Raw genomic sequence first — 12,185 nt, forward strand, 5'->3', positions numbered from 1 at the left:
CGACCATTCGACCAATTGAATTTATTTGTCTTAAAAACTTGGCAATTTTTGTATAAATTAATGCATGCTGGAAAGTTCTTTCTTATATTATGCCGGACCATAACGTCTATATGATGTCATAGTTATGCATGGTTTCAGTTCGAGAGGTTTTGTTGTCTTCTATATCAGAAGTAAAACTGACAGATATCTGAAGTTTCGTGTTATGCAAATACCATGGTGAAAGCCTGCCTGCTCTCTGCGGGAAGGCTTTCCAAATGAAAGATCGGTTAGCATTCGTACCTAGAAATTGAAAAAAAAGACTCGCTTCAATCAACCGCTACTGTATCAGTAGTGGGGCTCAAACCGGGATGAATCAATCCATCATGATGCCACACGATCGCAGTGGTTATCACATATTACTAAATTGCAGACGCCCAAGCAGAGGGTGGCCTGAATCCAAAAACGTTAGGAACTGCTTCAAACGAATTAGTGCATGCCAGAAATTGTCGCATGTGACCGTAACTTATTTAAGTATCTCTGAGGCGTGTTTGCAACGCAACACTGCTCATCTTCCGAATCGAAGTGAAAGTGGCAAGTATATGAATTGATTGAAATATTTTTTATGTTTTATTATCTACCGGCTTCCTTTGGAGATACTATTTAAAGGGGAGTTTTTAGCTAGAAGTTGAAAAACTTGTAGGTATTGCGTATAGTATATGTATATTTATTTCTAGTAAAATAAATTCATGCGATGTGTTTTATAACAAATCAGAGAAGAATGGAAATACAGTATGTAGAGTGATGAATGATACAGACTAGCGCAGGGGTTCTCAAACTTTTTCCATCCGCGGTGCCCCGTTACTTTAATCAATGCTTGTTTTTTCTGAAAGAGTATACGTATGTATCTTCAGTTACTTTTAAACTTTCCTCGTAATACATGGACAATTCCAGCCCTGGTCCAGGTGCCTCAAGTGCAAAAGGGACTTCATGAAGATGAGATCCAGTTAAAATTTTCGAGAGTGATCTGTTAGGCAGACGTTTCTGAACTGGTAAAGGGCCTTAGAAAAGTCCCTTTGATGCCCGTAAGAGGACCCTGTGTAAACCACCTATGTGTTGTTGTGGGAAATAAATAAAATCACGCCCGGAATTTTGCTTTAAAAAGCGATGAGTATATGTAGTGCATTTTTATTTTATTTCAGAAATATTCAACGGATTCTCAGTGTGTGCGCTCGTGGCTGATCGCCATCCTTCTTTTTTTTTAAGGACGTCTCAACGTGTTGGTGTATTGATGTGTGCTTATTCAGTTCCAGTTCAGTTGTAGTGGGTTTTTCTTACATTAGACCAATGGGTTCTCAAACTGTGCACCGTGACACCCTGGTGCTCCACCAGTCTTTGTCAGAGGCACCACGGAGCGGTGACCCTGACAAAGATTTTTCGAAGATATTTTTTGTTAAACAGCTTTAGGGAGCTCGCGGATAAGCATTGAATAGGGGAAAGGGGCATCTCGGGAGGAAAAAGTTTGAGAATCCGCTGCGTCAGGCTATTCTGGGCAGTCACGGATAAATGATGATGAAGTCGGAAAGGGGGGAGCATGGGTGCCAAAGGTTTAAGAAATACTGGGATTAATTGGAGAGAAGATATACGTGTCATGAGTTAGCAAACACACTGGCCATAACTTTTTCCAGGGAATAATTTATCCGATTCGGCACACAGCTGTATATGCATAATTATGAAACAAACAGTGATTCATAGAAAAGAGAAACTACACCATGAAAAAAAAAAAAAAAAGACAATGTTTCTGAAAAAGTCACATTTTAACATAAAACTATGTATTATCACCGTATATAATATAATACAATATATTGTCATACAAATATAGAAGACTATAATTTCCTCTCCCATTTTCTACATATCAGAGCGCTATTGACCCAAGATTATAGATTTTTTATTTACCTACCTATTTAAGAAAAACACTTCCAGAACCCCCTTTGTGCGCCAAAATCTTAGGTTTTTTACGGCTCAAAAGCTTATATCTGGTTTCCACCTTTTCCTAGTCTTTGACACTACCCTATACACAAGCTAGTAGCTCTTGCCAAGGCACCTGCAGATAACGTGGCATTTCTAGGCGTTATTAATCTAGCTAACTCCCCCCCCCCCAATACATAAAGTGGTATTTCTAGGACCTCAAGCCATGGGCGGAGATACCGGGGGGGGGGGGGGGGGCATTCCCTCCCCCAGCATCAAAGGTGGAGTCGACTGATCTAATGTATATATTTCAAGATGAATTAACATCATCATCGTGCTCCCCCCCCCCCCAGACTTCCAAGTCTATCTCCGCCTATGCCTCAAGCTCTACATAAGGCGCCCAAAGAAAAGGCGATACTTCTTGGAGCTTGAATTCTAGCCATTACTTCATAGGTTCAGTGGTCTGTCCACAATAGGTTCCCGTGCTTAATTTCTTCAAACAGCGCCTTAGTCAAAGCTCTTGGTAGCCCTTCAGAACAGAATGAACATTTTGTGAACGCCATATCCTTATACCTATCAAAGGTATTTCAAGGAGCTCTACCGAGAACGACCAATAGCAATACAAATGCAGCACCACAACAGGCAAAATGCTCAACAAGGAGGCTGAGAAAAAGATGCCCATAAAAGTTAGAGCTAGAAGCGGGCAAGATTCTGCCCTTTAATAAAGGGGGGGGGGACATGGGCTGATCTGAACATGCTTCCAGATGAAGAGCTTGAGAGCAATTGTCAAAAATAGTAATGAAAACCTACCCTTTCTTTTTTTCCTCCTTCTCTTATGGGTTAGTACAAACCCAATCACTGTGAAACTGTAAGAGGTGCAAATATAAATGTAGATTTTGTTCCTTATAGTCAACGAAGGTATAAAATGAAAAATTCAATATTTTTCAAGTTTTTTTAAAGATCAAAAGTCATTTAGAAAAATAGGCGCCAATGTAGGCAAAATTTTGATTGGGGGAGCAATCACTCCCTCTGTTCCCCCCCCCCCCCCTGGCTACGGCACTGCTTCTACTGAATCTCTGTATGCTAAAACGTGAAGAAAATATCCACAAAGGCAGAATTTCCTCATCCTTCACCTATTCAGTGAAAGTTATAGGTTGTTCTTCTGGTTTACCCTGTAACCCCAGGAGCAATTTTTAAACTGTCTTATCAGCTAGTAGCAACCATATAGTCTTAGCCTTTGCCATCCTATTTACTATTTCTGAACATTGTTCATCGGTGGTCAAAAAAGCGAATAGAATGCTTGGTCTCATTTTCAGAAAGGTCTCTTCGCTTTCTCCTAAAGTCATTCTTCCGCTTTTTCTAGGCTTAGTTCGTCCTGGACTGGAGTATGCTGTAAGGTTTTGGAGACCATACCTACAGAGGGGCATAGACTTGGTTGAAGGGGTGCAGAGAAGAGCTACGCGTGTCCTTATTGGCACACGGAGCTTGAGTTATAAAGAAAGACTTCATTTTTTGAATATGTTTACATTGGATGAATGCAGGTGTCGAGGAGATATGATAGAAGTGTTCAAAATTTTCAGTGGGATAAATAGGATGAACCATGAACTTTTAGTACACCACCAATTGACTGCTTTTACAAGGGGACACTGGTATCGATTGGTGAGGGACAATGCGAGGTTATGGGGTCGCAGGGAATTTTTCTCTAATAGGGTTGTTAATAAATGGAACAACTTACCCCCGGACATAGTTAATTGTAACACAATTGACATGTTTAAAAAGAAATACAATAAACGTGTTGGGGTAAACCGAGAAGCTATCTATACTTAGAATAAGACAACCATAAATACATTATGGGCATTGTATAGTATTTTATCATGTGTATATATTTTTTATAATTTTAGTTTTGGTTGCTGTATTTTTGAAATATATGACATCCATATTTGTTATGGGCATAGTTTTCTCAGTCACCTCGTTGGGCATTTTGCCTGTTGTGGCGTTGTATTTGTATTTATTTATTTACAAATGTTTTCAACATGATAGTGTCAGGCATGAACAGAAAATCTCATTGATAAGGAAAAGGTATTTATGTTGATGGATAAAGATTATAAGGTTATACAAAACTACCAGCTCTGAATGCATTGGGAAGAGAAAAATGCACAATTTGTTTTTACAGGTTGGCAGCTGACTGCATACGAGGTGGCCATGGGGTATGGGTGATTTTTGTATTATGTCTATGGAAGCGTATTGTCCTTTCTGAGAAAAACTGGCCAGATTATAGAGGTGGCCGCCTATGGAAGTCTCACTGCAGCTTCTGTTTCACTGCACTTCATGCTGGACTGTTTTAATGTTCGTCCAGTAGGTGATGAAGAAATGAAAGGAATTTCTGAGAAATTGAATCTGAAAGAAAAAACTATGTATGATGATTTTTTTTTATGGTCATAGCAGAGAAAATTCTGCGCATAGGCAGAATAGAATTTTCTCTAGGTTTCCGATTTTTTTCCTTCTTGTGGGGGGGGCTACATTTTTTCCTGCAAAATTCAGATGTGGAACATCAAAAGTGTTTCAAGTGCTATTGACAATCAAAAATGTTTTTTTTTGAGAGGCACGAAAAACAGAAAATCATTCATCTTCATTAATTCGAATGGAAAATTTTGTTCTTAAGAAAAGTTGTTGTTTCACAAATTATCACAATTTTATAAATGTGCCGGAAAATGAGGTTTTTCAGCCATGTACAGTATTTTCGTAAGTGCATACTGCATTATGTATTCAATTTTTTTCCCAACCACATACATTAACAAAATGAAATAATCGTTTTCATTTTGTCAATGCAATATACAATTTTCCGGAGAAGCTAAACTTTGATGCCTTTTTTTAATTGTTCAATATAACGATTTCCCAATATAACGTCCATTTTCCGTGAAACAAAGGGGGGTCATTATAACAAACATCGACTGTATAGTTGGCCTCCCATATTTGCGGTTTCCATACTCACTTTTTTTTTCCCCTTTATTGTAAAATTTTTTATGGCAACACTCAGCAATCATCATTCACATGTTTTGCTTACAAAATGTGAGTTATGCGTGTTTAGGATGGTTCATTTTTCTAGTGATACTGATAATGCTTTGAAAAGGCAAAAAAAGTGAAAACTTTAGAAGAAAAATTAGATATATTGACTGTTTGGCAAAAGTAAGTCAATTGTTGCTGTGGCCTGCCATTACGGAATCAACTAATCTAGGGTAAGATCAGGCCCGTCCCCCGGTTTTTTTTGAAAATACACTAAAAATTGCGTGTGTATATATATACATACATTGAGTACTTGTGCTTTGTCCCCCCCCCCCCCCCTGGAAAAAATTTAAATGACGGCCCTGGGTAAGATATATCAAGGAAAAGGAATCTGAAATTCGAGTAACCGTGGCCATAGCTGCACCTTTGTCAGCAAAAACATTTTTCTTGTACAGAAAATGCTGTGTGGTTTTTTTTGTGGGTATAAGATTGCTACAAATATGGTATTGCAATTGATTGTAATATTGTAACGGAAAAGGCGAAAAAAATTTATGTGCTGGTGAAATGTATATTTTATCAGAATTTTATGCACGTTTCTTAGATAGATAGAATTGCTCACAACCCCAGACTGATGCAAAGCAACTTACTTCCATTACCTCAAAAGAGGCAGGGTTGTGTTGGAAAAAGTTAACAATGATTTATAGCAGTGTCCCCCCCCTTAGTCCCGTACTCCCAAGTATTGAATCACTTGCGTTGTTCTCTCCATGAAGACAGCTATCAACTCGCTGTAACGTACAAGCCATTTGACTAAAATGGATAGCTGAACCCAATGACTAAAGAGAAAAATTGCACGTGCGCTCAGTGGCACATAAGGGCCAGAGACCGTTGCCTGCGATTTCAAAAGAAGTGTATAAAAGACTTGTGGGACAAGTAAGAAGAAAAAGTTGGCATGTTGAAGTGGGAGAGATTTGAGAATGGCCTAAATACTTGATATGAAGAAGAAATGTCAAACAGAAATCACAATGTTCTTTCAGAAAACATTGCCAACAATTGCGGCACCCTCTTTTACATTCCTGTCTGCCTCTGTGTCACCCTGCTCTTTTTCATGATGTTCAATAAACAAGATACATTTAAAAAAGCCTATGGGTTCGGTTATTCATGGTCATCCCTAGAATGTAACCCCCGCGAATACGAGGGGCCGACTGTATATGTAAAAGATCATCCTGGTGAAAATTCCTTTCATAATTATGATGAAAGGAATTTTTGAGAGATTGGATCTGAAAGAAAAAACTGTTTGATTTAAAACTTCTGGATCAAGTGAAGTTGAAAGTGTTCATCACAGGCTTGAGAATGCGGCTGCTTATTTCCAACTCTTTGCGGTAAAAGACCCGCTGATAAACGCAATGAATCGCTGAAAATTACAGTTCAAATTTTTTTAAATACATTTTTTTTTTCAATTTTCTGTAACTCTTGAAGCACAGTTAATATTTTTGCCAGCTTTTGCTGATGTACCAAGTTTCTCACTGCTACAAGTTTGTTAATAGGAAATTTATATTTTTCCTCAGTGCATAATTTGATACACAACATTGAAAATGCCTTCCTCTTTTGTAGTTTCGTGAATAGGAAAGATTTTTAATTCTTTAGTGATGTTTCATGTTATCATCACAAGCTCAAAAAAAAACCAGTGTGAGTCATGTCTTAAACCTTGTCTGAAATTTTGCTTGATATTTTCAATGAAAATTTCTCCAAAGCTTTTCCTGTTGTAATTTATTTCTCTGATGCACATTAGAAATGGAACAAAGGAAATCGCCATATCCTCTGCAAAATGCCATCTTTTCTCATAAAGGTTTTCTTCCAATTTTGAGGATATGCCAGTGCCTCACCCAGTTTTTGATTTGAACTCAGATTGTTATTATATCCTCTTCACACCTAAAAAAAACAATTTTCAAAAAATCATTGTTTTCTTGTTCTGAGAATATGGAGAGAATTTTATATTATTAGACTGCAGCAATCATTTTATATGTTTAAGAAGGCTATAAAAGATTACATACTGGGAATAACAGATCATTTGTTCCTTTCGATGGTTGATGAAATAATAAAATTTTAAGGAGAAAAATATGCATATGTTTCGTGTAGGAAAATATATTTCTATCATATATAACACATTGGTCTAATAGTGTTTCCCGAAGTGGGCAATATCACCCCTTGGTGGGCGATGGAATGGACCGGGGGGATAGAAGCTACAAATTTAACATAGGATCCTATGGGTTCACTTGAGTTGGTGGGCGATAAGAGAAAAAAATTTCTGATAAAGGGGCTGATTGAACAAAAAGTTTATGAAACTATGATCTAGTATAATATGTGAAAGCAATATATTTGTTTATAAGGGGCATGGCCCCTTACCATTAGGTAAGCTAAATCAAGGCCAATCTTGCACTGGCCTCTATATAGGGAATTGATACCGTGACAAAACAAAAAATAATTAGAATCCTCTGAGGCCCAAAGGCTGGCACTTCCACTCTTGTGGGTGCCATATTAAGGTTGGGTGGCAAAACAACCCCGACAAAAAATGACCCTGAAAATAATAGCCCTGCAAAAGGATCAAATGATTTACATGTTTTGATTTTTATTATTTTGAAGCTTTTTATCACTCATAATGTATTATATTTTATCTGAATTACGGTATTTCAGGTTGAGCTCATAACACAACAAGCCATGAAAGCTGGATTTGGTGGTGGATTAGTAGTGGATTATCCTAACAGTACGAAAGCCAAAAAGTAAAATTGTTCATGTTAAATTTATTTATTCAGTAAAACCTGTCTTTAACGGAACCTGTATTGAGCAGAAACCTGTGTCTTGAATGGAAAAAAAATCGTGGTCCTGTGATTTTAATTCCAAAATACGCATTAAAAAACCTGGATTAAACGGAACCAGTGTAATGTAGAAACGGAAAGGAAAATTGTACCCTTTTAACGGAAAATTTCACACAAATACTGAGTGTTCGGCGACCAACAGACCACAGGATCATACAAAATGTTAATGCTCCACTAAAACTTTTTACGCAATCTATATGCTTGCAAATGCAAGTTCTACATATTCCATCCTTAGATTAGCAAAATACTGTTTCTGTACTTGATGATGTGGTTTTTGATAAGCCATGTGTAGTAAAGCAGTTGCTTTCTGAAACTGACAAAATTTTTCGGAGAAGTGGGCCTTTCCATGGGCAAAATCAGTGTAAGGGTTGGCAAATTCATGTTGCTGTTTCCCTTCAAAATTCTTAGTTATGGCCCTGATGCTGTGGATTACATAAACATAGACAATAATGTACAAACTGAATCTGACATTGCAGATATTCACACCCTAGTTGAAAATTTTTGAGGTGGTTAAAAAGGACGTACATGCCGTTATTTTAGAATAAAAACAGTGTAGATCAGAATTTTATATAGATGCTGTTGAAACCTAAATACAGTATTTAGTAATTATAGACTAATTATTTATTTTATCTATTTTTAAATTATTTACTTTACCTGTGTTCGACAGAAAAAAAATCATCTTGGTCCCTTGCAATTCTGTTGAAGACAGTTTTTACTGTATTATAATTTTTCAACACAATTGAAGGAGAAACTATTGTATTTGTGCAGTGGCAAAGTTATCAAATATCAGAAGTAGAAGATGAAATTCCATTTTCTAAGAAATCACGATCTTTCTCTTCTCAAATGAAAGATTACAAAAAAAGTGAAAAGACAGAAAAAAAAATGGTTTTTAGGGATTTTTTTCCCTTGTATATGTAAATACAGTTATTGCACAGCAAAGGTTAAGACACTTGTTGAGATCACATGGTTCATCCCTTTGGGAAAGAGCGCAAACCATCCCAAGATGGTCTCTCTGGGCGGTCAGCGATCATGTCTGTGTGTTGAGATCACATAGTGTCTGAGAAATATTAATTGCAACCAGGAGCGCGCCTCCTAAAGGCTGCGCAGAGACATGTGTCGAAGTTGGTTTTCATGGTCAATTCAAGTTGATTGTGTTACTAAAATTTTAACTTAGCTTACCCTATTTAACAAGTGGCCATTTCCCCCCCCCCCCCAAGAATTTGTCATTAATTTAATTTTTTGGATGGATTTGATACCAACTTGATACCATTGAGTTTCTTTTTTTTCAAATGAATTTTATAAATTAAAAAAAAAATATTTTCAGAAACACTGAATAAAAAGTCCTGTATAGTAAGGGTCATGTGGTCAAGTTTCGGTGGTGCTTTCCATGGAGAGCTATGTTTTCCTCTTTCGGCACTTTCTGTCCTGAGCCGATATGAGACACCCTTAGTAGTTAGAAACACGAAAGAAGAGAGAAAGGGATGGTTAGAGAGAGAGCACAAGGTTATTATGCTCGTTTTGGCCACACTGAAAAATGCAACCCGGATGCCGATATCTACCTTGTATCTTTTTAAATCTGCTGTATCTTTCAAATTAGTATACTTTTGAGTATGAAAAATACATGTTTACATCTTTATCGTTAGAATATAAAATATCTTTTAAATTAGAATATAATATCAAAAGAGTAATTATTAATTTGCAAAAAATCATTGCCGATGACAACTGCTGAACCTAAATGATGATTTTTAATTTTAAGATATCGATTAGGCTCACTGTGCAAATTATTTACATTAATGTAATTTTGCTTTAATAGAGCAGTAATATTTTTGTACTGCGTAGATGTACAGATAATATGAAAAATAATTTTATAAACCAAATTGTGGAAAAACCGTTTTAGCTGTATTTAACCCATTAAAGACGATTTTGATTTTTAGAAAGAAAAAAAATACTGAGTGGAACCACTCCCACCATTTATTTGCAACGGAAAAAATGGGAAACTTTCTTGCCAACCGGCGTCAATGGGTTGACAATGCTCTTTTTTTTCCAAATTTCCTGTTTTTTGAATTGAAATATCTCAGTGAATATTGCACTTAGAAACATGGAATTTTTTTACTGGCATTAAGAAAACAGTAAAAACTTTCTAATTGGGCTTTAGGGGCACGCAGGGACTGTATGAAAGTTATTTTTTTTCTATTTTAATAACTTTACAACCCCTTGAAACTTGAATGGCATATCTGAATGCTGCACATTATTTGGAAACTTTTTTAATCGAAAGTATACCTTTAGGATAATAGTTCGCCAGTAAAATGCCATATCCCCGTATAGATATATATAGCACATTAAAATCTTGTATATAAATGTGAAAGTATGTCTGTCTGTGTGTGTGTGTTCCTTATACAAATCTACAGTTTTAGGCCGATCATCGCCAGATTTTGCATATATACCAAACAGGACCGGAATTGAACCGTAGGCTACTTTAGAAATTCGTCAAAGCTGGTCAAATGCCCGAAATGGGCGAAAAACTGTCGGGCAACAATGGTTTTGGGGCCTCAACAATTACTTTTGGAACGTTTACTTTTGGTTACCTTGGTTTCCAACAGTGCGTTTCAGACGTGTATATATGCCTTTACAATGGTTTGTCACACCTTTCATTCTGCCATTATAACAGTTTATGCCTTTATAACGGTTTGTAACTTTTCCAATCCTCCCAGTAATTGAAAACCAGGGAAGAGCGCCGGGTATTTTTGCTAGCCTATATACAGGGTATCCTGTAAGTGCTAATGCGGCCTTTATCTTATCAACCCCCCATCGTAGAGGTATAGTTTCAAATTAAAAAATGCTTAAAACGCGTTTGAATAATATTTGTTGCACAAGCTGGACATATGACGTCACTAACAACTACGTCAACAAAATAGGGGATAAAAATGTTTAACAATAACTGATGAACTCACTGCTTGTCTCAAATCATCAACACTCTGGCACGAAGTTGAAAAATTATCATTATCCACCAACATGCGAGTTCAACTGAAAAATGACTCTGCACTGCTATCATTTTCACGTCAGCTGATCAAACTTGGCAATGGAAGAATTCCCGTAGAGACCACAGCACTGGACTCATTACATTCCCAAATGGATTTTGCCAGTTATTATATATATAAACTCATTTCAAGAACTTGCAGACAAAGTTTTCCCAAACATTGAACAGAATCACCGAAACCATGAGTGGCTTGGTGAGAGAGCGATTCTGGCATCGAAAAATGACAGTGTGAACGAGATCAACGAAAAAATCCTAAAAATTATTCCGGGAGACTCCACATCTTACAAATTGGTTGACACAGACAGCGCAGACAGTTCTGTTTCCTGCAGAATTTCTGAACTCTTTGGATATTCCAGGTGTGCCACCACACTACTTGACCCTCAAAGTCGGAGCACCTATAATGCTTTTAAGGACTTTAAAGACACAGATACTCTGCAATGGCACCAGACGCTGCCTCAAGAAATTGCACAATTACATCATCGAAGCACCGATTCTAACTGGATGTGCCAAAGGAGAAGATGTCTTCACATTCCACTTATCCCAATTATCACTGAAGAAACGCCATTCACTTTCAAGCGATTGCAGTTTCCGATTCGTTTAGCTTTTGCTATGACAATCAACAGAACACAAAGCCAGTCGTTAGCAGTGCCGGGTACCAACGTACTTGAGCCCTGTTTTTCACACGGACAGCTTTATGTCACCAGTTACTGTTCGCGTGTTAGTAATCCCAAAAATTTGTACGTCTACACACCAGATGGAAAAACAAAAGATATTGTCTATCCACAAGCGATTGCTTCAAGTTTTTAATTAAACTATTTAAAAATAAAAGTAATTTTTTTCTTAATTGATGCAGAAATTTTTTTGATTAAGAAATAATTAATAAGCTATGTATACGTACATAAATTTTTTTACGGGACGGGCAATGCCGCCGGGTGAATAAAATTCACTAAAATTAGTGAATAAAATTCACTAAAAATAATTTGTGGAGACCAAGGTCAGTTGCTCCATATGATCCGCCATTAGTGCGCAGAGCAACTAAGACCCAGTCTTTATAGGGTGTGTGAAAAATGTTTTCTGAAAAAAATCAATGAAGTGTCAAAAATATGCTTTTGCACACTTTTATGCCTGAAAATTAATAAATTTATATGTATTATTATTTATTTATATGTATAAATTAATTATTATTTATATTAATTTATATTCTGAATCCAAAGGCAACATTTTGTTAAAAGATCCAAGAATAGCTCTCATTTCCTAGTTTTTAAAATCGTGATTATCTGTGTTAGGGGTCATTCAAGTATTACATCAGCATCAATGGAGGGGAGGGT

The 12,185-nt window shown here is 36.8% G+C and overlaps 1 protein-coding gene across 6 annotated transcripts in view; it reads left to right on the forward strand.

Moving 5' to 3' along the window:
• LOC149076637 (18S rRNA (guanine-N(7))-methyltransferase) overlaps positions 1-12,185 on the forward strand; it is a 251,477-nt gene that overhangs the window by 189,934 nt on the left and 49,358 nt on the right. For all 6 annotated transcript variants that reach the window (XM_089244250.1, XM_089244252.1, XM_089244254.1 and 3 more), the window contains one exon: positions 7,639-7,724. In XM_089244250.1, coding sequence (XP_089100376.1) covers positions 7,639-7,724 — 86 coding nt within the window. The remainder of the gene's footprint in view (positions 1-7,638; positions 7,725-12,185) is intronic.

Source organism: Pholcus phalangioides, unplaced genomic scaffold, assembly GCF_987345545.1.
Source record: "Pholcus phalangioides strain wild (caught in Gottingen) unplaced genomic scaffold, Ppha-v1.0 ptg000015l_1, whole genome shotgun sequence".
Taxonomy (NCBI): domain Eukaryota; kingdom Metazoa; phylum Arthropoda; class Arachnida; order Araneae; family Pholcidae; genus Pholcus; species Pholcus phalangioides.